The sequence below is a fragment of the Microcaecilia unicolor genome, chromosome 11, assembly GCF_901765095.1.
Source record: "Microcaecilia unicolor chromosome 11, aMicUni1.1, whole genome shotgun sequence".
In the NCBI taxonomy this organism is placed as follows: Eukaryota; Metazoa; Chordata; class Amphibia; order Gymnophiona; family Siphonopidae; genus Microcaecilia; species Microcaecilia unicolor.
This window is the reverse complement of record NC_044041.1, coordinates 129346822-129373648: the sequence shown is the minus strand read 5'-3', so window position 1 is coordinate 129373648 and position 26827 is coordinate 129346822. Positions and strand designations below refer to the sequence as shown.

The 26827-nt window shown below is 44.2% G+C and overlaps 1 protein-coding gene across 2 annotated transcripts in view; it reads left to right on the top strand.

Moving 5' to 3' along the window:
* Positions 1–26827, top strand: part of LOC115480387 (cathepsin W-like) — a 72300-nt gene that overhangs the window by 34865 nt on the left and 10608 nt on the right. The window contains exons 4-9 of one of the 2 annotated variants that reach the window (XM_030219040.1): positions 3590–3741; positions 3909–4002; positions 4094–4171; positions 17414–17536; positions 25908–25972; positions 26306–26384. In XM_030219040.1, coding sequence (XP_030074900.1) covers positions 3590–3741; positions 3909–4002; positions 4094–4171; positions 17414–17536; positions 25908–25972; positions 26306–26384 — 591 coding nt within the window. The remainder of the gene's footprint in view (positions 1–3589; positions 3742–3908; positions 4003–4093; positions 4172–17413; positions 17537–25907; positions 25973–26305; positions 26385–26827) is intronic. The other variant, XM_030219041.1, reaches the window with a different exon arrangement.

Here is a 26827-nt window from a genome sequence, read left to right as displayed (position 1 = left end):
GCTGGGTAACCTGGCAGCTCTGCAGCAGTGGACTGAGAACCAGGGAAGCTGGGAACTCATTTTCACTCTCTCTTGCCTCAGATACAAACCAGAGTTTCCAAGGATGGACTGCCCGAAAGAGTGAGATTTAAGAGCAATGTGTCCAAGATATAAATTTATAGTTTTACATGTAAAAAAAGGCTCACAAATGGAAAAAAAGCAAAATAAAATGATGCTTCTGAAAGAATATAGGCAGAGTGAAGGCAGTAAGTATTAGGACATTGTTCAAAGGAATTTGCCCAAGTAATTTAATAGTTAACAGAGTAAATTCCCTGAGCTGAAAATTTCTCTTCACTGAACTTCTTCATTCCAGCCCAGATTTTTAAAGGGAAGCTTTATTTATATATTTATTATTTATTTGTGGTACATTTATACCCCACATTTTCCCACCATACAAGTACTGCACTTCCTTGCTCTCTTTTCTAGTACTGTCCTGCTACTCATGTGCTCATTGGGGCAGTGCCCCCCCCCAGGTTGGCCCACCATCATATAAATTCTGGCATTTGCAGCCAGTCCTTTTCCTCAGCTGACAGCAGACTCTTCACACTTTCCCCCAGTCTTCAGTCCTATTCCTTTGCAACAATCTCCTCCTCCAAGAATACTCACTGGTTCCATTGGTTCTCTCCAAAGACCTTGTGCAGAACTCAGCTTCCCCCAAGGAGGTTTGATAACAGGAGATGGCATGAGCCTATCTGGCCCATTATGTGGGCTGAAGTCAGTAGGCAGAGCTTATCACCCTATCAATTTCATTGTTTTGAGTGTACCAAGATGGCGGCTGCTGCATTGGGGAAAATAAAAACCTCCTTGGGTGCTGTCTCCTGTTAACAAACCTCCTTAGCTCCCCCCCCCCCCCACACACACAGCCTTTGCAGCTCAGCCCCTCCTTCCTGTGACTAGAAGCCTTCCCATTGGCTTGGTTCTACCTCAGCTTATGCACTGGAAGGGGAGAATATTAGAGAAAAAATGTACAAATGTTTGGAATCCTGGAAAAATCCATACAGATGGCTGTCCTAGCCTTCTGAATCCTGGGCACATCTGACAGAGCCTCCCCTTAATACAGCTCTGATCTCGGCTTGTTGAGATTATAAGAAAGAAACAGTTGAGAAGGTCTAGATGTTGAATCGGTCCTTTGAATATAAATGCGCAATGCTAGAGATGCTAAGGGTGGCTCATCCCATTGCTGGAGATTGAAGGCCAATGAGTAAGGTTTTTCTCACAGGCCTCAGCAATGTCTAAAACTAGTTCTTGCAGATGCACATTCCAAAAACTGACAATTTTTTTCTACCTTTGTTGTCTGGTCATTTCATTTTTCTTATTGTGTTGGTCCTAGTCTCTGGTTTCTGCTTTCCTCTTTCTTCTCTTAACTGTCTCACCAGAGTCTCCTTGTCCATTTGGCACTTCTTTTCTAGTCATGTCCACCATCCATCTTCTCTCTGCATCCCTATCTGGCCTAGCATCACCCTGTTTTCCTGCAATATTGAGCATCTCCAATTTCTGTGTCCCTATTCTTGCCCTGTCCAACATAACTCTTCTGTATCCCTATTTTCCTCTTCTCCATGCCAGCATAGCATCTCTCTCTGTCTCTCTTCCTTCTCTCCTGTCTCCTGGCTTGTATCCCTCTCCTCCCCCCCAGGGGTCCAGCAATTGTTCCTCTCTCTTCCCTTGCTCCTACTCTGTCATGCCTTGCAGGACCAGCACCTCTTCCTTCTGTCCCCACAGGTCCTGTCACTTCTCTCCTTTCTTGTCATTCCCCCCCCCCCCCAAGTCCATCAACTCTTTTCCTTTCTGCACCACCTCTCTTCCTCACCCCCTCATTGGATCTCTCTCTTCCCTACCTGACCTCCCTGTCTAGTACCTCTCTCCCTCCTTGCCCAATCCCTGATGTAACACTTCTCTCCTTCTTTGCTCCCCTATGATGCAGCACCTGTCTCCCTATTTACCCCCTCACTATAAAGCACCTGTCTCCCTTGTTGTCCCCTCCACGATGCAGCACCTATCTCCCTCGTTGCCCCCCCCCCCCCATGATGCAGCACTTCTCTCCCTCTTTGTCCTCCCTTGCCACTCACAATCCGGTACTTATCTTCTTCTTTTAAGTTCTTCTTGCTGCGATCTGCGCAGTGTTGGAACCCTCAGCAATAGCAGGCTGCTTCAGCCAGTCCAGAGGGCCTTCCTTCAGCAAGGGTGGGATGCAGCTGAAGGAAGGCCCCCGGGATTGGCTGAAGCAGCCTGCTATTGCTGATGGTGCCAGCACTGTACAAATCACAGCAAGAAGAACTGGTGATGACCCCTGAGGCAGGCACCTTTCTGTTCCAAAACACAGCCCGTGTCGGGTCTTCTACATTAAAGATTTCTACATTGTTCTAGTTATGAGGGCTCTTTTGTGCTGTTTTGCTGTCGGATTGTGTACTTTTGTACTCTCTTTTTTGCTACATCAGGCTGTGTGCATATAGACATAGGATAAAGAACAGAAAAGAAAAGAGAAAAAGCACAGCTGGGCCTTCAAGATTGTTGACAGCATGGATAATTGTGTTTTATGCTCTTTTGGAGATTTACTATTGCCGTTAGGATTCTTTTTTCCTACTTTGCCTTTTTGAATCTTGTGACTTTGGTCCCTTGAGGCAGGCACTTTTACACCGAAACACGGCCCATGTCAGGTCTTCTTCAAAATAAAGGACTCAGTTTATCACAATCTTGAAGGTCCAGCTGTGCTTTTTTTTTTTTTATTGTTTGTCTTTTTATACTGTTTTACCCTCTCTTTTGTTTCCATATAGACATAGGAACATCTGTGATTTTTAATTAAACCAGAAAGGCTACTACCTTATCAGCACATTCTTTGTCACGTTTATCATTTCTTTCTCATTTTTCAATGGCCTTTAGACTTAGAGGCTATTTTCTCTATTTTTCCTAACACTTCTGGCTCACAAATTAACCCTTGCTGTACCCATGGACACTGGCCCTAAATTCATACTTACAGCCACCAAAGAGACTCCTTTGGATTAGCTGTGCCAGCTACACTCTGGAATGCACTAGCCAGAAAGACTGCTTAACCCAAGACTCTTTAGGAAGTAGGTGAAACCTTAGCTCTTCTTCCAAGCCTTTAATGGAAGAAGTAACTAACTAGCTAGTCACACTCACAAGGACTAACACCAGCTGCAAATACTGTAGCAGGACTTGCTTATCTACTCCTATTGTAGCTGAGATCATTTTCTTGCACCTTTTCTGACTTCGTGTGCAATTTTCCTTAACTTATTTTCCTATAACATTATCTGTCTATATGTTCCACCTCTTTCTATTAAGATGTTTTAATTTGTATTGTGTCGGCATTGTAAGTAGCATATTATGCCTTAGTGTGTTCCGTTATTTGAATATTTTTACTAACGCAATTATCTATTGCCTACGTCCGGCTTATTCTCGCAGTACACTGCCTTGATGCATTTGTTTGCAAAGGTGGTAAATAAATCCTAATAACAAACAAAGTTTCTGATTCATGTTTTAACTCCATTGGAGAGGTAACTGGGGATACTGATGACATTTCTCATCTTGTATTTAGATAAGGAGTTTAGCAGATTTCATCTGAATCCAGGGCTCATGCAAGGTCTGCCTAGTATCAAGGAAGCCAACTGGAATCATGGGGCCAGTCTCTACCACCAAGAATTCTGTGACTGGAGAAAGAGAGGGGTGGTCTCAAAAGTAAAGGATCAGGTAAGGGCCCTTCTTTCCCTAGTGGGGTGGGCATCATCATTCTAGATCCATCATTTGCTGTTGATGCTGCATTTAGTGGACCACAGGGAGATCCTTCCTCTTCTCATCCTAGTCCAAGGCGTAATTTCTGATGATGAAACATTCATATAGATTCTTGCTCCCTTTAGGGTTATTGCAGGTCTTGCTGGGCATTTGCAGCGGCTTCTAATATTGAGTCACTGTGGGGCATCATGGGATACCCAAAGAATGTGTCTGTGCAAGGTACGTGTACTGTGTAAAAGAAAAGAGGGGCTCTCACAGGCTCTTTGTAAATGCTGTGGGATTAACAAGATTACTGCTGCTTGTATTGCAGAACTGATAGACTGCAGCAAGTGTGCAGACTGCAATGGAGGATATAGCTGGGATGCCTTTCTCACCGTCCTCAATCAAAGTACGTTCCAAGGAGCAAATTCATTTCATTGGGAAATGAAATCATATAAAATGATGCAAACTTTAAATGAAACTATTGCTTCTTACTAGGGGAGTGACTCATTTGTTTTTTACTGTTTCCAGTACTAAGTTCTTTGAGTGCTGTCTCCTCCTCCTCCTTGCTTTAACAGCACAGATGCAGAAAGTCTTCCATTAAGGAGGTGGTAGAGACACAAATGTTGACGGAATTCAAAAAATGGAAGTAATAAAAAACCTAAACTTAAATGGCTGCATGTGTGTGGATGTGTTGAGCAGGGGCGTAGCTACGGGTGGGCCTGGGTGGGCCCGGGCCCACCCATTCTTGGCTCAGGCCCACCCAGTCCTAGTCTGCGAGCCAATCGCAGCTCTGATGTTATTTTTTCTTACCCGCAGCGGCGAACGGGCGGCCCTAAAAGCAGCAAGCAACCAGGCTCGTCGACTCCGTCCTTCCTTCGCTTCCTGCCCTCTCAGCGTCCCGCCCGCTCGAAAGGAAATGACATCAGAGGAAGGCGGGACGCACGCAGAGAGGGCAGGAAGCGAAGGAAGGACGGAGTCGACGAGCCTGGTTGCTTGCTGCTTTTAGGGCCGCCCGTTCGCCGCTGCGACTTGGGGAGTGGAGTGGAAGTGAGCCAGCAGCCTATCTATTCCACTCCCCTGCGCAGCCGTCGCCGTTCAGGCAAGTTAAAGCAGGCAAACCTGTGAGCTGCTGCAAGCTGCAACCACGTTGTCGTTGTTTATTGAGACAGACAGATGGGAGATGCTGTGAAGGGTGAGAGAGGGGGAGGGAGATGCTGGATAGAATGGGGAAGGGGATGGATAGAAACAGGATGGGCAGGGGAGAGAGGAGAATTGCTGGACAACAGGGATTGCTAGAGGGGACAGGGGAGAGAGGAAATTTGCTGAAGATGGATGGAGGAGAAGGCAGGGGAATGGAGAGTTGCTGGACATGGAGTGGAGGGCAGGGGAAGGAGGAGAATTGCTGGGCATGCATGGATGGAGGGGAAAGGGGAGAGAGGAAATTTGCTGGAGTTGGATGGAGGAGATGGCAGGGGAATGGAAAGTTGCTGGACATGGAGCGGAGGGCAGGGGAAGGAGGAGAATTGCTGGGCATGCATGGATGGAGGGGAAAGGGGAGAGAAGAAATTTGCTGGATATGGGTGGATGGAGGAGAGGGCAGGAGAGAATGGAGAGTTGCTGGACATGGATGGATGGAGGGGAGGGCAGGGGAAAGGAAAGAGGAGACTTGCTGAACATGGATGGATGAATGGAGGGGGCAGGGGACAGAGGACATTTGCTGGATATGGGTGGATGGAGGAGAGGGCAGGGGAGAATGGAGAGTTGCTGGATGGAGGGAGGGGAAAGAAGTCAGGGAGGAGATGCGCATGGATGGAGGGGAGGGAAGAGAGGAGAAATGCTGGACGTGGATGGAGTGGAGGGCAGGGAAGAGAGGAAAAATGTTGGACAAGGATGGAGGGAAGGAAAGACAAAGGAAGGAGATGCTCATGGATGGAGGAGAGGGAAGACAGAGGAAGTAGATGCACATGGATGGAGGGGAGTGAGGAGAAATGCTGGACATGGATGGAGGGGAAACTGCTGAGTTGAGGAAGGATAGGGACAGGGGTACAGATGGTAAACAGGACACATAAGGACACAATAGGATGGTGGACATGGTGAGAGAAACAATATCAGATGGAAAGAAGACACTGCATGAAACAGAAGACACTGGGACCAAAGCGAATAGATCAGACAACAAAGGTAGAAAAAAGTATTTTATTCAGAATTTATTAATTGGAATATGTCAGCTTTTGGAAATGTACATCTGTGATATTTTGCATGTAAGTTTCAATTTTTCTGGTATTGCTGCATGCTAAGTCTAACTTCTTGAGTTAACTTTCCAGTTCAGTATTTTGCCTTCATATTTTTTGATTTCTAGTTCCTTGTGTCATGTCCGTTGTGTCATGTGTTGTTCATGTGTGATCAAGGTGCAGTATTCTGATAGCGTGTAGTATTTGCAGCCCCTTTTGTTTTGCTTTTTTTTTTCCACGAGGTAGTGTATTGGTGTTTTAGAGCCTAGTGTAATTACAGTTCTGCCTTTTCAAGCATAAGGTTGTAGCTCATCCTGTCCTTGGAATTAGTGCTGTTATGGTTTAGTAAGGATATGAGTGTGTTTTTGCACAAGTTTGTGTATAGCATTTTGCAGTGGAGCGATTGTGGGATAATGTAATTATATTTAAAAATATCAATTTTTCCATTAAGTATGTATGTGGTTATACTGATGCAGGGCAGCTTTTGGGCAGACTACTTAGAAATCCATCATCAAGTGAATTCTAAGGCATTATTTTGTAGGATCCCAAGAGACACTGCTCATACTTATATAGACAGTGCGTGCCCACCCATATTAGCTCTGGGCCCACCCAAAATCTCAGGTCTGGCTACGCCACTGACGTGACAAATGAGGTTTAAAAGAATTTGCTTGGTGGTGGCCAAGTGTGAGATTGCTGCCAAATGGAAACTTTCTATTGGACTGATGCTGCATGATTGGATATTGCTCCTGAAGATTATTCGGGACTTGGAACAATTAACGGATAGTCAGGGTTGTTTTGACCCATTGCATAAGAATGGTCTCACTTGGGGACTCTTATTACTGAGAGAGAAGGATAAGGGCTGTTGGGGGGTATAGAGGGTGTTTGCTGAAGAACTAACAGCAAACACGTGTCAGGCAAGATGTTTGTTTCGAAAGGGTGGGGTAATGGGGGGGATGGAAGGGAGAGGGTGAGGGTTTATATTTATTATTATTATTTATTGCATTTGTATCCCACATTTTCCCACCTATTTGCAGGCTCAATGTGGCTTACAGAGTTTTGTTATGACATAGTCATTCCAGGATTTTAGGTACAATTGGTAATGTGCAAAGATTAGGTAAGGGAAGAGAGAGGGAAGGTGTTAGTGGAATTACTCATTTTGTAAAACCATTCTGAATAAACATTGATTAATATATATAAAAAAAAGTATAAATGACAGTATTTTTCTGCCAGTGAGTAGATGTAGCTGCAAGTAGAGCTATGCTGGTGGTGGCAGGCGGGCAGGCCAGAATAGGGTCTCCAAGTGGATTTGAGAAAAAAGAAGGTTTCTTGAATCATTTTTGGTTTATATATACAGAACTGTTGTTTGAACTTTCCTGGACTTTTTTGTTGAACTCCAGAGAGGGAAAATAGGCCAGGCTGGCTGAGGCCCTCCAGGTAACCTCACCGGAGACTAACCTATAAGGGTTATGTGAAGGTAACTTCATAAAGGCAAGGACCTATTTGGCAGAGACTTCTATACTGACAGGAGCCTGTGGACTTGCAAGGAGAAGTCTGCGTGGTCACTCGACCATACCCAGGGCTTTTTTTGAGGGGGTACTTGGGAGTACTGTATTGTAAGCCACACTGAGCCCGCAAATAGGTGTGAAAATGTGGGATACAAATGCAGTAAAATAAATAAAATACTAAGTACCGGCACCTTTTCTACTGTCTGCTAAAATTGACCCATGGACCCCAAGTTTTAATGAAAGAGCTCAGGCTCTACACACCAATTCTGCCGTCATAGATTCTGTGACTGGTTGCAGAGGGCCTGGCTATTGTGGGATGGGTCCATCAGTGATCACCTCACCCCTTAGCATTTGAGTACCGGCACCTCTTTTGCTAGTAAAAGTACACTGGCCATACCACCAGGTAGGCGGCGATTGCAACATCTTTATGGATACTTGGCCCACGGCCACAGATGGGCAGTGCTTTACAGCATCTAAATGCTAGTTTTCAGATGTCCAAAACAAGAGTAGAGCTCGTAAAAGAAGCACCATAGTGTGCAGCCTTTAAAAAAATTGTGCCCTCGTTACCCATGGAGGGGCATTTTCAATATCACGTCTTAGTCCGAATTGAGATGTTTTGTCGAAAAACTCTCAAAAAACCATCTAGCTCACAGCCATAATCAAACCAGAAAAACATCTAAATTTTTGTTCAATTATGGTTTTGAGCTAGATGTTTTCATGCTCAACACGCCCATCTGTAAGTATCATTTTCGAAAGAAAAATGTCCCAGGGAAAAACGTAGAAAAACAAGCCATAGGGACTTCTGTCTGGCAGCAACTGGTAACATAGACATCCCAGCAGTGCAGTAGACTTTCCACCTTATAATTGAAAGAGAAAAATGCCTAGATTTCGACCCAAATCGGGAGATAGACGTTTATCTCACAAAAACGAATAAATCGGTATAATGGAAAGCCGATTTTGGACGTTTTCAACTGCACTCCATCGCGGAAGCGTACAAAGTTGACGGGGGCGTGTCGGAGGCATGGTGAAGGTGGAACTGGGGCGTGGTTATCGGCCGAGGAGAGATGGGCGCCTTTCGCCGATAATGGAAAAAAAGTATGCGTTTGTAGCTAGAATTTAGGACACTTTTCCTGGACCCTGTTTTTTCACGAATAAGGCCCCAAAAAGTGCCCTAAATGACCAGATTACCACCAGAGGGAATCGGGGATGACCTCCCCTGACTCCCCCAGTGGTCACTAACCCCCTCCCACCACAAAAAATGATGTTTCACAACTTTTTATTTTCACCCTCAAATGTCATACCCACCTCCCTGGCAGCAGTATGCAGGTCCCTGGAGCAGTTGTTAGGGGGTGCAGTGGACTTCAGGCAAGTGGACCCAGGCCCATCCCCCCCCTACCTGTTACAATTGTGCTGCTTAATGCTTAGTCGTCCAACCCCCCCCAAACCCACTGTACCCACATGTAGGTGCCCCCCCTTCACCCCTTAGGGCTATAGTAATGGTGTAGACTTGTGGGCAGTGGGTTTTGAGGGGGATTTGGGGGGCTCAACACACAAGGGAAGGGTGCTATGCACCTGGGAGCTCTTTTACCTTTTTTTTTGTTTTTGTAAAAGTGCCCCCTAGGGTGCCCGGTTGGTGTCCTGGCATGTGAGGGGGACCAGAGCACTACAAATCCTGGCCCCTCCCATGAACAAATGCCTTGGATTTATTCGTTTTTGAGCCGGGCGCTTTCATTTTCCATTATCGCTGAAAAACAAAAACGCCCAGCTCACAAATTGTCGAATAAAACATGGACGTCTATTTTTTGCGAAAATACGGTTCGGTCCGCCCCTTCACGGACCCGTTCTCAGAGATAAACGCCCATGGAGATAGACGTTTTCATTCAATTATGCCCCTCCACATGTACAAATCCCACCTATGGTGATCCCTCCAGGAACAGAAAAAACCTACTGTACAAAAAGGATCTCCCCTACATAGCCCTCAGAATTCCAGATCACTTATATATTTAGGTAGAGAAGGTATTTCTATGTTCCAGGAGGGCTCACATATTTGTACTGAAATTAAAGAGTTAAAGTGGGAATTGAACCTGGGTCCCATTGCACTGACCAACTCCATCCGCTTGCTTGCTGCTTTCTTAGGAATGGCCATAATATCTGGAGCTGTCATAGAGCCTGGTATCAACTGTCATTGTCACATCTTTTGGGGGGTGGGAGGGGATCAGTGACCACTGGGAGATTAAGAGGGGGTTATGCCTTGATCCTTACAGTGGTCAGTAGGTCAGTCAGGGCACCGTTTTCCGACTTAGTTGTGACTGAAACAGGTCTAAATAAAAACATATTTTTTTGTTCAAGACCTTTTTTTCTGTTTCATTATCGCTGAAAAGCGCCAAGATTTTAAGCCCACCCAAAACATACTTCCAACACTCCCCCTTGTGATTTAGCTGAATGGCAGAGTAAAATGTCCCAATTCTGAGTATTGAAAAAAAGTGACGTAGATGTGTTTGCTATGAAAAATGTCTATCTGCCGCTTTGTGCCATTTTTGAGACGTTTTTCAGCAAATGACATTCTGTTGCAACAACAGCCCATTCCTATAGTTAACTGCTCTGTATTATTTTACTTAGCAGCATTGACAGCAGATTACCAAACAGTCACAAAGCAGCAGTAGTATAGCAACTTTAATGGACAAATAAAATCACAATGCCCAACTTACATGTCATCACCTGAGACTGGTATCTAAAGTCTTCCTGAGTTGAATAAATGCGCTTTGCTCTCAAAAACTGACTGAATGGTAAGTTTCTTTTCAGGGACTATGTGACAGCTTGTGTAGTGTAGCAGTCTGTTAACATCGGTATTCTTACAGTAGAGGCTAGTAGTAAACCTATTTATTTACTGGGATTTTTATTTATTTATTGGGATTTATTAACCGCCTTTTTGAAGAGACTCACCCATTATCCAAATGTCAATAACAGGTACCTTTTTGCTGTCATGATTCATTTTGAACTTGAGATTAGGATCTCTATTGTTGAGCCACTCATGAAAATACAAAAGCTTGGTGGTGAAGATGAGCTTTTGTCATAAGAACTTAAGAGTAGCCATAGTGGGTCAGACCAATGGTCCATCTAGCCCAGTATCCTGATTTCCAAACAGTGGCCAAGCCAGGTCACAAGTACCTGGCATAAACCCAATTAGCAGTAAAATTCCATGCTACCAATCCCAGGGCAAGCAGTGGCTTCCCCATGTCTGTCTCAATAGCAGACTATGAACATTTCCTCCAGCAATCTGTCCAAACCATTTTTAACCCTAGATAAGCTCACTGCTGTTAACATATCCTCCGGCAAAGAGTTCAAGAGCTTAACTATTTGTTGAGTGAAAAATATTTCCTCCTATTTATTTTAAAACTATTTCCATATAACTTCCTCGATAGTCTCCCCTCATCCATCTCTTTTCCAAGCTGAAGAGCCCTAACCTCTTTAGCCTTTCCTCATACGAGAGGAGTTCCATCCCCTTTATCATTTTGGTTGCTCTTCTTTGAACCTTTTCTAATTCCGCTATATCTTTTTTGAGATACAGCGACCAGAACTGAATGCAATACTCAAGGTAAGGATGCACCATGGAGCGATATAAAGGCATTATAGTATTTTTTATCTTATTCACCATCCCTTTCCTAATAATTCCTAGCTTCCTGTTTGCTTTTTTTGGCCACCACAGCACACTGAGCAGAAGATTTCAGCATATTATCTACAATGACACCTAGATCTTTTTTCTTGAGTGCTGACCCCAAAGGTGAACTCCAGCATCAGGTAACTATGATTTGGATTATTCTTTCCAATGTGCATCACCTTGCATTTGTCCACATGAAATTTCATCTGCCATTTGGATGCCTAGTTTTCCTTTTTCCTAAAGTTTTCCTGCAATATTTCACAGTCCGCACGTGTTTTAACAACCTTGAATAGTTTTGTATCATCTGCAAATTTTATTCACCTCACTCATCATTCCGATTTCCATATAATTTATAAATATGTTAAATAGCACCAGTCCCAATACAGATCCCTTTGGCACTCCATTGTTCACCCTCCTCCTTTGAGAGAAATTACCATTTAACCCTACCCTCTGTTTTCTATCCAATAATCAATTCCTAATTCACACCTGAACCTTGCCTCCTATCCCATGACTCTTTAATTTTCTCAGGAGTCTCTCATGAGGAACTTTATCAAAAGCTTTCTGAAAACCTAGATACACTATATCAACCCACTCACCTTTATTCACATGTTTATTCACACCTTCAAAGAAATGAAGCAAATTGATGAGGCAAGACTTCCTTTGGCTGAACCCATGCTGACTCTGTCCCATTAAACCATGTTTGTCTAAGTGTTCTGTAATTTTATTCTTTATAATAGTTTCCACTATTTTGCCTGACATCGAAGTCAGGCTTACCGGTCTGTAATTTTCCGGATCACCCCTAGAACCCTTTTTAAAAAATCGGCATCACATTGGCCACGATTCTAATGACAGGTTACATATTACTAACAGCAGATCAGCAATTTCATGCTTGAGTTCGTTGAGTACCCTTGAATGTATGCTATCTGATCCAGGTGATTTACTACTCTTTAATATGTCAATTTGGCTCAGTACATCTTCCAGGTTCACCAAGATTTCTTTCAGTTCCTCTGCAACATCACCCTTGAAAACCATTTCTAGTATAGGCAGGTCTCTTACATCTTCTTCTGTAAAGACAGAAGCAAAGAATTCATTTAGTTTCTCCACTATGACCATGTCCTCCCTGAGCTCCCCTTTTCCTCCTTCGTGATCTAACAGTCCCATGGATTCCCTCACAGGCTTTCTGCTTCTGATGTACCTGAAAAAGTTGTTACTGTGAGTTTTAACCTCTGCGGCAAGTTTCTCTTCATATTCCCTTTTAGCCTTCTTTATTAATGCTTTGCATCTGATTTGCCAGTGCTTATGTTGCTTCTTATTTTCTTCATTTGGGTCCTTTCTTTGAATGATAATTTTTTGGTTGTAATAGCCTCTTTTACTTCACCTTTTAACCATGCTGGCTGTCGTTTTCTCTTCTTTCCACCTTTGCAAATATGTGGAATGCATCTGGACTGGGCTTCCAAGAAAGTATTTTTTGACTAACTATGCCTGATTTAGTGTCCTAATCTTAACACTGATCCTTTTAGTTTCTTTTAAACTATTTTCTTCATTTTATTATAGTCACCCTTTCGAAAATTAAATGCAGCTACAGCAGATTTCCTTTGCGGGTTCATCCCAGATAGTAGCTCAAACTTATGTTATGATCACTGTTTCCCAGAGGACCCAACACCACCACCTCTCTCACTATGCCCTGCATGCCACCAAGCACCAGATCCAAAATGACTCCCCCTCTCGTCGGTTCCTGGACCAGTTGCTCCAAGAAGAAGTCATTTATTATATCTGAAATTGTATCTCTCTGATACTCCCTGATGTAACATTTATCCAGTCAATATTGGGGTAATTGAAATCACCCATTATTATAGTATTGCCCAATTTGCCAGCTTCCCTAATCTCTGCAAACATTTCTTCATCTGTTTATTCGTTCTGTCCCAGTGGGTGGTAGTACAGCCCTAAAAGAATACTCCTTCACTTCACCCATGATATTTCTATCTGTAATGATTCCATCCTGCTATCTGTTTCATGTGGAATGTTTATTTTATTTGACTCAATTCCCTGTTTAACATATAGTGCAACCCCTCCCCCTCCAATTTGATCTTATCATTGCGAGAGAGTGGCTCAACAACAGAGACCCTAATCAAAATGAATCGTGACAGCAAAAACATACCTTTTCTTGAGAGATAAATGCATTTGCTCAGCTGAGGAATATTTTAGACACCAGTCTCAGGTGACAACATGTAAGTTGAACATTGTGATTTTATTTGTGCACTAAAGCTTCTATATTACTGCTGCTTTGTGACTGTTTGGTAGTTTGCTGCTGGTCATAGTATTGCAAATCCCTGCCTCTCTGGCTTGCACCCACTCACCAGAGCCAGTTGTTAAATTTTAACAAATTTTATGAGCCAGTTGTTGAATGGGGCCAGCACACAGCAGCGTGCAATGTGCTTTTATTTTCTCCCCCCTAGAGCTAACCGCATCGTCCTCATCCCCCCCTCCTCTTCCCCCGACCCCCTCACCCACCCATGAGTCCAGCACACCTCTTTCAGCTTCCTATCTCATATTCCCCTCAGGCCCACTCCCTCACCGCCGACAATCAACCCTCACTACTCTTCTAGCAGCGCTAGCAGTAACACGCTGCCTGGCCAACCCTGAGCCTTTTCTCTACTAGACCCCGCTCATGCATAAACAGGAACTTGCATCAGCAGGGCAGGACACGGCAGAAAAAAGACTCTGGGTCGTCCAGGCAATGTGTTACCATTAGCACTGCTGAAGAGTAGTGAGGTTTGAAGGACAGCTGATGAGGAGGATGGACCTGAGGGAGATAAGGGAGAGGTACTGGATTTAGAAGCTGAGGGAGAGGTACTAGACTTGGTAGGGGGAGGGCTGAAGGAGAGGTGCTGGAATCATGGGGAAGAGGCTGAGAGAGAGGTGCTAGAAGCCTGATGGGGCTGAAGGAGAGGTGCTGGTATCATGGTGCGGAGACAGCAGAGAGGTAATGGACTTGTAGGGGAGGGATGCTGAGGAAGAATTAATGGAATCATCTGGTGCTAAGGAAGAGGTAATGGATTTAGGGGGGAGGGTCTGGAGAGAAGTGTTGGATTTGCAGGCGAAGGGGACATAAGAGATGTTGAACTTGTGGGGTGCACTGGGGCAGGAAAAATGCCACACCAAAGGTGAAGGAACCAGGAAGAGAGGGAGAGATGCTGGACTATATGGGGGGGGAGGGGCTGGAGAGGAGGAGATGCTGGACTATGGTGGGGGGGGTGATTAAAAGATACATGCTGGACTGTGGGATTCAGGGAAGAGAGGAAGAGAGATGCTGGGCCCAGAGGACAGGTGACTATAGAAACCCAAACAGTGCTCCTTCCTGAACTGTGTAGGCAGTAAACCACATTTAGCGAGCTTTCAATTCTAGTGTACAATTTACTGCCTAAATGGAAGGAGGATGGCATCAAAGTTTGTGTAGCCAGCCACCTCTCTTGCTGATGGGATGGGTTTCCTGCAGCCACTCCTCTTGGGGCCACTGCGTTGAAGAAAATTGAAGTTGCAGTTTTTTCAGGGGGTGGGAGGACAGGGAGTTGCAGGAAAGGGGAGAAACAAGGGACAGGGTGCTGCTGGACCATAAGGGGGAAGGAGAGAGAGAAGGGACAGGGTACTGCAGAACCATAGGGGGAGAAGGGAAAAGAGACAGGGAGCTGCTAGACCATAAGGGGAGAGGAAAGAGAGCTATGCTGAGCTGCATGGGTGAGTGGAGAAAATAAAAAGGAGAGTCTGAGCTACAGTGATTTAAGAAAGGGAGAGGGAGAGGAGATACTGGGCATTTGTGAGCGACCATGGGGGTTGTCAAGGAGATGAGTAAGAAGAGGATGGTGAATACAGGAGGAGCAATGGGGAGAGACCAGGGAAGGAGTGAGACAGGAGAGCTACTATTACTACTACTTAACGTTTCTAAAGCTCTGCCCGGGTTACGCAGCACTGTACAATTTAACAAAGAAGGACAGTCCCTGCTCAAAGGAGCTTACAATATAAAGGACAAAAAGTGCAGTCAATCAAATTGGGGCAGACTAGATTTCCTGAATGGAGGTATAATGGTTAGGTGCCGAAGGCGACATTGAAGAGGTGGGCTTTGAGCAAGGATTTGAAGATGGGCAGGGAGGGGGCTTGGCGTATGGGCTCAGGGAGTTTATTCCAAGCATAGGGTGAGGCGAGGCAGAAAGGGCAGAGCCTGGAGTTGGCGGTGGTGGAGAAGGGTACAGAGAGGAGCGATTTGTCCTGTGAGCGGAGGTTACGGGTAGGAGTGTAGGGGGAGATGAGGGTAGAGAGGTAATGAGGGGCTGCAGATCACGTGCATTTGTAGGTCAGTAGGAGAAGCTTGAACTGTGGTACCTGATTGGGAGCCAGTGAAGAGACTTGAGGAGAGGGGTGATATGAGCATATCGGTCAAGGTGGAAGATAAGACGCGCTGCAGAGTTCTGAACGGATTGAAGGGGGGATAGATTGTTAAGTGGGAGGCCGATGAGGAGTAGGTTGCAGTAGTCAAGGCGAGAGGTAATGAGAGAGTGGATGAGAGTTCGGGTGGTGTGCTCAGAAAGGAAGGGGCAAATTTTGCTGATGTTATAGAGGAAGAAGTGACAGGTCTTGGCTGTCTGCTGGATATACGCAGAGAAGGAGAGGGAAGAGTCGAAGACGACCCCGAGGTTGCGGGCAGATGAGACGGGGAGGATGAGAGCTAGAGGGTGAGAGGAAGCGATGGAAAGTTGTAAGTGAAATATAGGTGGAGCACCGAAGAGTGAGAGGGTAAATTTGAGTGTGCATATAGAATAGAGAGAGAACAGAAATATGTCAAGAGATGAATTTAGTGAGGAAATGGAAGAAGATAGGAAGAAAGTGAAGAAAGGACAAATGAACAGGGCACACTGGAAAGAACAGGACAGACAAGACAGCAGAAGAGAGAAACTGGAACCAACATGCTTGGAAAAATAGAATGCAAAAACAACAAAGGTAGAAAAAAGTGTTTTATTTTGAATTTATTAACTGGACTATGATAGCTTTAGGAAATGTGCACCACTGATGTGTTTGTATTGTATTTGGTACAGGAGGAAATGCATTTCTGTTTTAATTTCATCCATGTTATGGTACCTGCCTATTTTGACTTCTTGGGATTCCCAGTTCAATTTTTGTCTTCATATTTATATTTATAATTTGTGATCCCTTGTTCTGAATTTGGTGAGGGTTTGTGGTATTTTGTTTGCTTGTCCTCTGTGTAGAACTTTGTAGCAGTCCCATTTGTTCTGTTTTACTAGTAGTTGTATTGGTGTTTTAGAGCCCAATGCAATATTTGTAGCGCTGCCTATTCTTAAGTAAGGTTCATATTGTTAGAATCACAGGAATTAGCGCTAGAAGTAGTGCTAATGCAGTTTGCTGCATCTATGTTGAGTTATTTTTCCAGGTTTTGTATTATTTCACAGTATGTCTGGTAGTGGAGAGATTTATGTTGTTATTACTCAGATGACATAAGAAACAGAATTTTTTTTCCTATGGTGACTTCCATGGATAAAATGTGCTACTTATGATCTGCAACTGTTGTTGGGGGAGACAGGGTATTTGTGAATGCAGAGCATGTTTACATTTATTTCATAAGAACTGCCATACTGTATCAGACCAAAGGTCCATCAGGTGTGTCCTGAATGAAAAAAGATTGAGAAACACTGCTCTAGAGAATTCTGGCAACAATTACTATTACAACGTACTATTTCTAAAGCACTACCAGGCGTATACAGCGCTGTAACCACATCATAACTCTGCTATGTCCAGCGACTGGGAAGGGTTAAGCTTCTGCTGGGCCTCACTTGTACCTTGAGAGCTTTATTAAAATAATTTACTTCCAGAGTTCAGGATAAATGAGGAATGTGCCTTTTCAGCTCTAACACAATTTTATTTCAGAATACTGAACTATATTTTGGACAGATTTGCTCACACAGAGGTGAGTTTCGAGAAGTTGCATAGCCATATGGAATTTACATAAAGAATACTGTATGTTTTAATATTATTTGTAGATTGGTTGCTACACTGTACCTTTGAACCAATAAAATGTATAATAAAGTTATGTACATATATACCACTTCTTTTTTTATTTTTTAGAGAGAGACCCTGTTGTTAAACATTTACCAGCACCACTGCTGCCTCCCATTTGTCCCAGTTTATTTTACATTTGGTGCAGGGTCCTGATTGGTTGTTTGTCTCCACATTGCTTCCTCTTCCCATAGGTGGCCTGATGAGTGAAGAGGACTATCCCTACAAGGGCAAGAAGAACAAACTTTGTCCGAAGAAGGCAAAACATCCTGAAGCCTGGATTCATGACTTTGCAATGCTGGATAAAGACGAAACCTGTGAGTCCCAACTTTGGATTAGTATACCCAGTCTATACTGACAAGTTAAAGGCCGTGGATTGGACTAGAACAACCAGCCACTGGGCTTGAGATCGGTTTGGCAATCTAAGGGCTAGTTATAGGTTAGCTTGTTTGGGCTATACAAAAAAATGAAGAATGACAGCATCATTTCCTCTTCCTTATCCCATTTGCAAGTGTATATAATGTCCACACACCAAAAATGTGGTGCCAGTTCATGCATCTCAGAAGTGGTTGCCCATCTAGTTCTGATATATTTAATCTCACACCAGTACGATGCAAGACCACCTCACCTGGAGTATTGTGTCCAGCTCTGGAGGCTGTACAACTGCAGTGGCCGAGGTAGAGCAGAGGAAGCTCAGATCCTGGTCTATAAGAATTTATAACAACATATGTATCCTAATAAGTGGGGAAAGCATGTGGCACATGGCTGATTGAATTCTTTCCAATCTCTATGTATGTGTGTGTAAGGCTACCAAGTTACAAAGTTCTAGGAGCGAGACTTTTTGACCAGTCTTGGTTTTGACTCTATATCCCAGTGGCGTAGCTACATGGGGCCATGGGGGCCTGGGCCCCCCAAATTTGTTCTGGGCCCCTGGGCTCATTAAAATGAGCGTGCCGTATGTGAGGGGAAGAGAGAGCAGGGCAGGCAATGCAGTGGCGCCAGAGACCAGCACTGGATGAAGGCTTCATCTGGTGGGGGTTGGGGACTCCGCCAGCCAAGATATGTACAGCAGTGGCAGTGAGTGGGAAGCGGCAAGGTGGCGGAGGGGCGAACCAAAATGTGCCCTCCTATTTTGGGTTCTGGCCCCCTCCCACCTTGAGGTCTGGCTACGCTCCTATTCATTGAAATCAGTGCTGCAGGTCCCATAATACATTAGGATAGTTGTCAGAACTCCAATTTGACAGCACTGGGGGGCTGATGCAGAGAGCCTTACAGTAGAGCCACAGCCCTACCACAAAATTAGCTCCCCTAACTTAACACAATATGTTCCATGCAATGAGCATGCAAATTACTTCCATATTAAAATCATGGCAGTAATTGACAGCTCATTGCAAAATGTTACGCTTTATGTCAGTGCCTGAGCCGCGATTGGCTCAGGTACTGATAGAAAGGATCATAGGCACCGACTCCGTGGGAGCTGTGGGTGCTCGAGCACCCCCAATATTTTCACCTGCCGGAAGTTCTCTTCCCAACCAGCCCAGTGCCCGCCCTCTTCTCCCCCAACAGTCCTCCACCCTCCTCACTTTCCTGTGTGCCACCCCGACTTTTAAAAGTCATCTTACCTTGGGGTCCCGACGGCAGCAGTGAAAGGCGAGCAGGCTCGGCGCTTCAGCCTTCCCTTCTCTTTCAGCTCTGGTTCTGCCCTTGCGGAAACAGGAAATAAGGGCGGGACCAGAGCTGAGAAAGAAGGGAAGGCTGAAAAGCCTAGCCTGCTCGCCTTTCACTGCTGCCGCTGGGACCCCAAGGTAAGATGACTTTTAAAATTCTGGGCGGCACATAGGAAGGCGAGGACAGAGGACTGTTGGGGGAGAAGAGGTTGGGCTGGAGTCAGACTGGCACTCGGAGGAGAGGGGGGCCTGGAACTCGGAGGAGAGGGGGGGATAGGGAAGGGGGAGAGGAAACGTTGGCTCCTATGGGAAGGATGACATTTTTTAAAAATAAGTTGGCACTGGTCAGAATCAGCCCAGCCTTGCTCTCCTCCTCCCAATGTGACCAGCCCCCCTCCTGAATTTAAAATTGCCCTGCTGTTTAGGGTACCTTCCACCCATTACCCCTCCCTCACACAGACTGAAAAAAAAATATTCCCTGCTGTCTAGTGGCACCCTTCCCTCTCAGCCCCTCCCTCCACCTGACCTGACTTGTTTAAAAAAAATGATCCTTGGTGTCTACTGAGGACCCCTCCAACCCCATTGTCCAGGCCCCCCCAGACTCCATACCTCTAAATAAGGCAGGAGAAATTCCCACTCCTCTTGCTTCCCGTGCTGTCATCCTCACAATGGTGGTGTCCTACCCTCCGTGGTGCATTCTGGGATGCACTGGGCAAAGCCAGGATGCCAAATTATATCCCAGAATGCACCTGGAAAAGGTGCTGTCATTTTGAGGATGATGGTGCTACAGGCAGGAGGAACAGGCATTTCTCCTGCCTCATTTAGAGGTACAGGGTCTGGGGGGGGGGGTCGGGTGTGAGGGGGGCAAGGTGTGTGTGCAGTGGGGATTGAGGGGAGGCAGAAAAAGCTGAGATTGTGCTGTGGGAGTGGGAGCAGCAAGCTGAAAGTGTGCCACTGGTGTGTGAGTTGAAACCTGAGGCTGTGCCATGGGAGATGAGAGATATAATGTTAGCTGGGAAGGGGAGGAGAAAGAATGAGAGATGGGGGTATTGCATACAGGAGAAGACTTTGGGAGCAGATAGAATTAGGGGTTTTGACAGTTAGAGGGAGAGGGTATATGGAAGCTGGAGCCCGAGAAAGGAAAAAGAAGGGATTTCAGCCCTTATGATGAGGTAACTCTGTGCAAAACACTACAAATATACAATACAGAATTTTGCAGAATTTATAAATATTGCACACAGAATTTTCAAAACTTTTGCACAGATTGTTAACATTTTTTTTTACCCGGGAGTAATGTGCAGCCATGCTCAACCTCCTTCCTGCATTGCATACCTGGTATCCCGTGTCTGTGGTGCCTTTGGGTGTGTAAGTGTGTATCTGAGAGACCAATGCAGGGGCAAATGCAGAAAGCACTTAGTCCTGCACTGATGGCTGAATGCATGGCTTCTAACGTAAACGTACTGCCAAAATTTTGCACACCAATGAAATAAACTAATTGATTACAAATTTGAAGTGCACAGAACTTGTGCACTATTCACAGTGAGCACTGGACGCATGCACATAAGTACATAAGTATTGCCATACTGGGACAGACCAAAAATCCATCAAGCCCAGCATCCTGTTTCCAACAGTGGCCAATCCAGGTCACAAATACCTGGCAAGATCCCCAAAAAGTACAAAACATTTTATACTGCTTATCCCAGAAATAGTAAATTTTCTCCAAGTCCATTTAATAATGCTCTATGGACTTTTCCTTTAGGAAGCCGTCCAAACCTTTTTAAAACTCCGCTAAGCTAACCGCCTTTACCACATTCTCTGGCAACGAATTCCAGAGTTTAATTACATTTTCTCCGATTTCTTTTAAATTTACTACATTGTAGCTTCATCGTATGCCCCCTAGTCCTAGTATTTTTGGAAAGGGTAAACAGATGCTTCAAATCTACCCGTTCAACTCCACTCATATCTCTCTTCAGCCGTCTTTTCTCCACGCTGAAGAGCCCTAGCCGCTTTAGCCTTTCCTCATAGGGAAGTCATCCCATCCCCTTTATCATTTTCATCGCCCTTCTCTGCACCTTTTCTAATTCCACTATATCTTTTTTGAGATGCGGCGACCAGAATTGAACACAATATTCGAGGTTTGGTCGCACCATGGAGTGATACAAAGGCAATATAACGTCCTTATTTTTGTTTTCCATTCCTTTCCTAATAATATCTAACATTCTATTTGCTTTCTTAGCCACAGCAGCACTCTGAGCAGAAGGTTTCAACGTATCAACGACAACACCTAGATCCCTTTTTTGGTCTGTGACTCCTAATGTGGAACCTTGCATGACGGAGCTATAATTCGGGTTCATCTTTCCCACATGCATCACTTTGCACTTGCTCACATTAAACGTCATCTGCCATTTAGACGCCCAGTCTTGTAAGGTCCTCTTGAAATTTTTCACAATCCTCCCGCAATTTAATGACTTGGAATAACTTTGTGTCATCAGCAAATTTAATTACCTCACTAGTTACTCCCATCTCTAGGTCATTTTATAAATATGTTAAAAAACAGCAGTCCCAGCATAGACCCCTGGGGAACCCCACTAACTACCCTTCTCCATTGAGAATACTGACCATTTAACCCTACTCTCTGTTTCCTATCTTTTAACCAGTTTTTAATCCACAATAGAACACTACCTTCTATCCCATGATTCTCCAATTTCCTCTGGAGTCTTTCATGAGGTACTTTGTCAAACGCCTTCTGAAAATTCAGATACACAATATCAACCGGCTCACCTTTATCCACATGTTTGTTCACCCCTTCAAAGAAATGTAGTAGATTGGTGAGGCAAGATTTCCCTTCACTAAATCCATGTTGACTTTGTCTCATTAATCCGTGCTTTTGAATATGCTCTGTAATTTTGTTCTTAATAATAGTCTCTACCATTCTGCCCGGCACCGATGTCAGACTCACCAGTCTATAATTTCCCAGATCTCCTCTGGAACCTTTTAAAAAAATCGGCGTTACATTGGCCACCCTCCAATCTTCCGGTACCACACTCGATTTTAAGGATAAATTACATATTACTAACAATAGCTCCGCAAGTTCGTTTTTCAGTTCCATCAGTACTCTGGGATGAATATCATCCGGTCCAAGAGATTTGCTACTCTTCAATTTGTAGAACTTCCCCATTACATCCTTCAGGTTTATAGAGAATTCATTCAGTTTCTCTGACTCTTCAGCTTCAAATACTATTTCTGGCACCGGTCTCTCTCCCATATCTTCCTCGGTGAGGACCAAAGCAAAGAATTCATTTAATCTCTCTGCTACGGCTTTGTCTTCCCTGATCACCCCTTTTACCCCTCGGTCATCTAGCAGTCCAACCGATTCTTTTGCCGGCTTCCTGCTTTTAATATACCTAAAAGGTTTTTACTATGTGTTTTTGCCTCCAACGCAATCTTTTTTTTTTTGTCCCTCTTAGCCTTCCTTATCAGGGCTTTGCATTTGACTTGACATTCCTTATGCTGTTTCTTATTATTTTCAGTAGATTCCTTCTTCCATGTTCTGAAGGATTTTCTTTTAGCTCTAATGATTTCCTTCACCTCACTTTTTAACCATGCCGGCTGTCGTTTGGTCTTCCGTCTTCCTTTTTTAATACATGGAAATTATTTGGCCTGGGCTTCCAGGATGGTGTTTTTGAACAGCATCCACGCCTGATGTAAATTTCTGACCCTTGCAGCTGCTCCTCTTTTTTCACCGTTCTTTTCATTTTATCACAGTCTCCTTTTTTAAAGTTAAACGCTAACGTATTTGATTTCCTATGTATACTTAGTTCAAAGCTAATATCAAATTTGATCATATTATGATCACTGCTGTCAAGCGGCCCCAGCACCATTACCTCCCGCACCAAATCATGTGCTCCACTAAGGACTAGGTCTAGAATTTTTCCTTCTCTCATCGGCTCCTCTACCAGCTGCCCCATAAAGCAGAATTTTACCTCCCTAGCGTGCTCTAATGTTACATTTACCTCAGTCAATATCAGGGTAATTGAAATCACCCATTATTATTGTGTTGCCCAGTTTGTTTGCATCCCTAATTTCCTTTAACATTTCTGCATCCGTCCGTTCATCCTGGCCAGGCGGACTGTAGTACACTCCTATCACTATCCTTTTCCCCTTTACACAAGAATCAATGCCGAGGGCAACTAGTACTTTATGCTAAATGAAAGTGTCAGCACACATAAGTATTGCCATACTGGGACAGACCGAAGGTCCATCAAGCCCAGCATCCTGTTTCCAACAGTGGCCAGTCCAGGTCAGAAGTACCTGGCAAGTTCCCCAAAACGTTTATGCTGCTTATGGCAGAAATAGCAGTGGATTTTCCCCATGTCAATTTAATAATGGTCTATGGACTTTTCCTTTAGGAAGCCATCCAAACCTTTTTTAAACACCACATGCACTGGAATATTATTCTGTTGATAAAATATCTGCATCACAAAAATGTCACGTGCATAACATTTTGCAGTGCCAATATTTATGCACAGAATAACATTCCAGCACATGCGCAGGTAGAGTTTTGTTTTGTGCATAGAACCATCACTTCCTCTCTGTCTTAAAAAGTTGTGGGTGCAGTTATGTTTGTAACAAAAATAAGAACTTGAAGGCTACAGAGGAAATTGGAGGGTCATGGGATAGGAGGAAATGTCCTATTGTGGATTAAAAACTGGTTGAAGGATAGGAAACAGAGAGTGGTTTGCGCAGCACTGCGTACGCCTTGTAGCGCTATAGAAAAGCTAAATAGTAGTAGTAGTAGTAAATGAGCAGTATTTACAATGAAGAAGGGTACCGTTAGTGGGGTTCCTCAGGGGTCAGTGATAGGACTGCTGCTTTTTAATATATTTATAAATGATTTAGAGATGGGAGTTACCAGCAAGGTAATTACATTTGCTGATGACACAAAGTTAGTCAAAGTCGTTAAATCGTGGAAGGATTGTGAAAAATTACAAGAGGACCTTACGAGACTGGGAGACTGGGCATCTAAATGGCAGATGACGTTTAATGTGAGCAAGTGCAAGGTGATGCATGTGGGAAAAAAGAACCCGAATTATAGCTACGTTATGCAAGGTTCCACGTTAGGAGTTATGGACCAAGAAAGGGATCTGGGTGTTGTCGTCGATAATACACTGAAACCTTGTGTTCAGTGTGCTGCTGCAGCTAGGAAAGCAAATAGAATGTTAGATATTATTAGGAAAGGTATGGAAAACAGGTGTGAGGATGTTATAATGCCGTTGTATTGCTCCATGGTGCGACCACACCTTGAGTATTGTGTTCAATTCTGGTCGCCGCATCTCAAGAAAGATATAGTAGAATTGGAAAAGGTGCAGAGAAGGGCGACAAAAATGATAGCGGGGATGGGACGACTTCCCTATGAAGAAAGACTAAGGAGGCTAGGGCTTTTCAGCTTGGAGAAGAGACGGCTGAGGGGAGACATGATAGAGGTATATAAAATAATGAGTGGAGTGGAAAAGGTGGATGAGAAGCGTCTGTTCACGCTTTCCAAAAATACTAGGACTAGGGGGCATGCGATGAAACTGCAGTGTAGTAAATTTAAAACAAATAGGAGAAAATATTTCTTCACCCAATGCGTAATTAAACTCTGGAATTCATTGCCGGGGAACGTAGTGAAGGCGGTTAGCTTGGCAGAGTTTAAAAAGGGGTTGGACGGTTTCCTAAAGGACAAGTCCAAAGACCGCTACTAAATGGACTTGGAAAAAATCCACAATTTTGGGAATAACATGTATAAAATGTTTGTACGTTTGGGTAGCTTGCCAGGTGCCCTTGTCCTGGATTGGCCGCTGTCGGGGACAGGATGCTGGGCTCAATGGACCTTTGGTCTTTTCCCAGTATGGCATTACTTATGTACTTATGATGAGCTAACCCCTCTACACCTCCTCAGCCCTGGTGCTGAAGTTCTTGTATTGTGCTCACCTTAAAGTCTTTTGCGTACTTCTCTCCACTGGAGAGGAATAACTAATAAGTCTCATTACCTTTCATTTTAATATGCTCTGCATTGGTGTGTAATGTGAGGTTTTGTGCGGGGTTAACTTCTGCGCAAACCCCTTTTCTGCATCATGCACCCAGAAAACTGAGTGTAGATGTCACACTAGCTTTCTGCATTAGCCCCAATGTATAATTTGTTTGCATTACAGTGCATTGGGTTTGAAAGTAAAATTAAACCAAATGTGATAATTTATCAGGTCATTAGATATCACTGTCAACATAGTCTGTTGTTCCTGCTATTCTTTCTCCCATATTAACACACTGAGCCATTTTGTGTGTAGGTGAGGGAGAATTGTCCTTGGATAGCTATCTGGTCTGATCTGGCCCATTTTTGAACTTGTGTAAACTTAGTCTGGTTCAGTTTACCAAGAATGATTTTGCACTCAGATGGGACAGATTATCTATAATTTATTGGAAAGAATAAAAATGAGAAAAAAGAAAAAGGATATGCTACAACCATTCAAATGTATCTAAGATGTAAATAATAAATAAAAGAGACCCAGACCAGGGTCTCACAATGTGAGGCATGAGAGCAGCACACTAAGGAGCATTAGGAAATATTCACAGAAAGGGTAGTGGGTGTATAAAATAGTTTCTCAACAAAAGTGTTGGGACAAAAACAAACAGAATTCAAGAAAGCTTGAGTTAAGCATGGAAGATCCTCAGAAGTGGAGGAGTGAGGGGTAAAGCCTGGGATAAGCACAAAGGATCCTCCGCAGTGGGGGAGTTGAGGAATGCTATTTCTACTGCAGTTATCACCAGAATAGCAAGTATTGCAATAAATCAGATGAAATAAATAAAGCCTGGAATGGACATGAAGGATCCTCAGTAGTTGACATATAAGGGGGAATAGCAGGTTCTGTAGTATTACAGCAGGAAGAGAGAACGGGCCAAGGTGCGATTGGGCTAGAGGAATTCATCTGCCATAAGATTATTTTCTTAAAATATTTTTTTTCTCTTGTTTTTTTCTGAGAAGATATGGCCAGCTGGGTAGCATCGAAGGGCCCTATCACTGTTACCATACAATTGCCACCACTGAAGGTTAGTACAAGCACCTGCTTCTATTGTCCTCTGCTGCTGGGACACCATTCAGGCTCCTGCACCATTGTACAGCTACTTCAAGCACCTCATTCCTCCTGCATGCTGGATTTTATGGGTTATCAAGTGAATAGATGCAAAGGGGGCTGGAGTATGTTAATAGAGGACTGACTCAGCCTCTCCTCTTAGAGATATCCGATAACCCTAACATAATGCTTGTACAGAATGAAGACTGGTTGTTCCCCTCCATCTTTAATCTTCCAGGATACACACTTCTATTGTCATTAGCACAGAGTGCATAATGCAGCGTTTTCAATACTCCTGTGTCTTTTTCAGCATTACCAAGACGGTGTAGTTCGAAACAGGGAATGCAGTCCAAACGCTGCACATGTGGTTCTCATTGTCGGCTTTAGTGGTGAGTCTGGAATATAGGATGGGAGAGATCCATAACCTGACTCTATAAATGCCTTTAGGTAAAGAATATAAAGAAGTTACATGGCCTAAATGGATGAGTCTCTCTCTTTACCTGTACGGTAACTTGCTAGGAGGGGTTGGCAATGTGGGGTTTGGGTCCCTCCCTGTGTACATAGCGTTAGTACATCCTCATGATCAAAAGCCCCGCGCTGTTCCACCTATGATCAGAGATAATGCATGCAAATTTAAGCAGCGCAATTATCTCCGATCATGGGGTAGAAGTGCGGGCGAATTGTGCCGAGCATGCGCTCAACACAATCCTCCCGCACTTGTTTGACAGGTCTGGGCTGTCAAAATCCCAAACCTGCCAAACACAGGGGCTGGAGGTCCATGGGACCACCAGACCCTGACTATTCCTGCCAGGAGCAACGGGGGGCTGAAGGT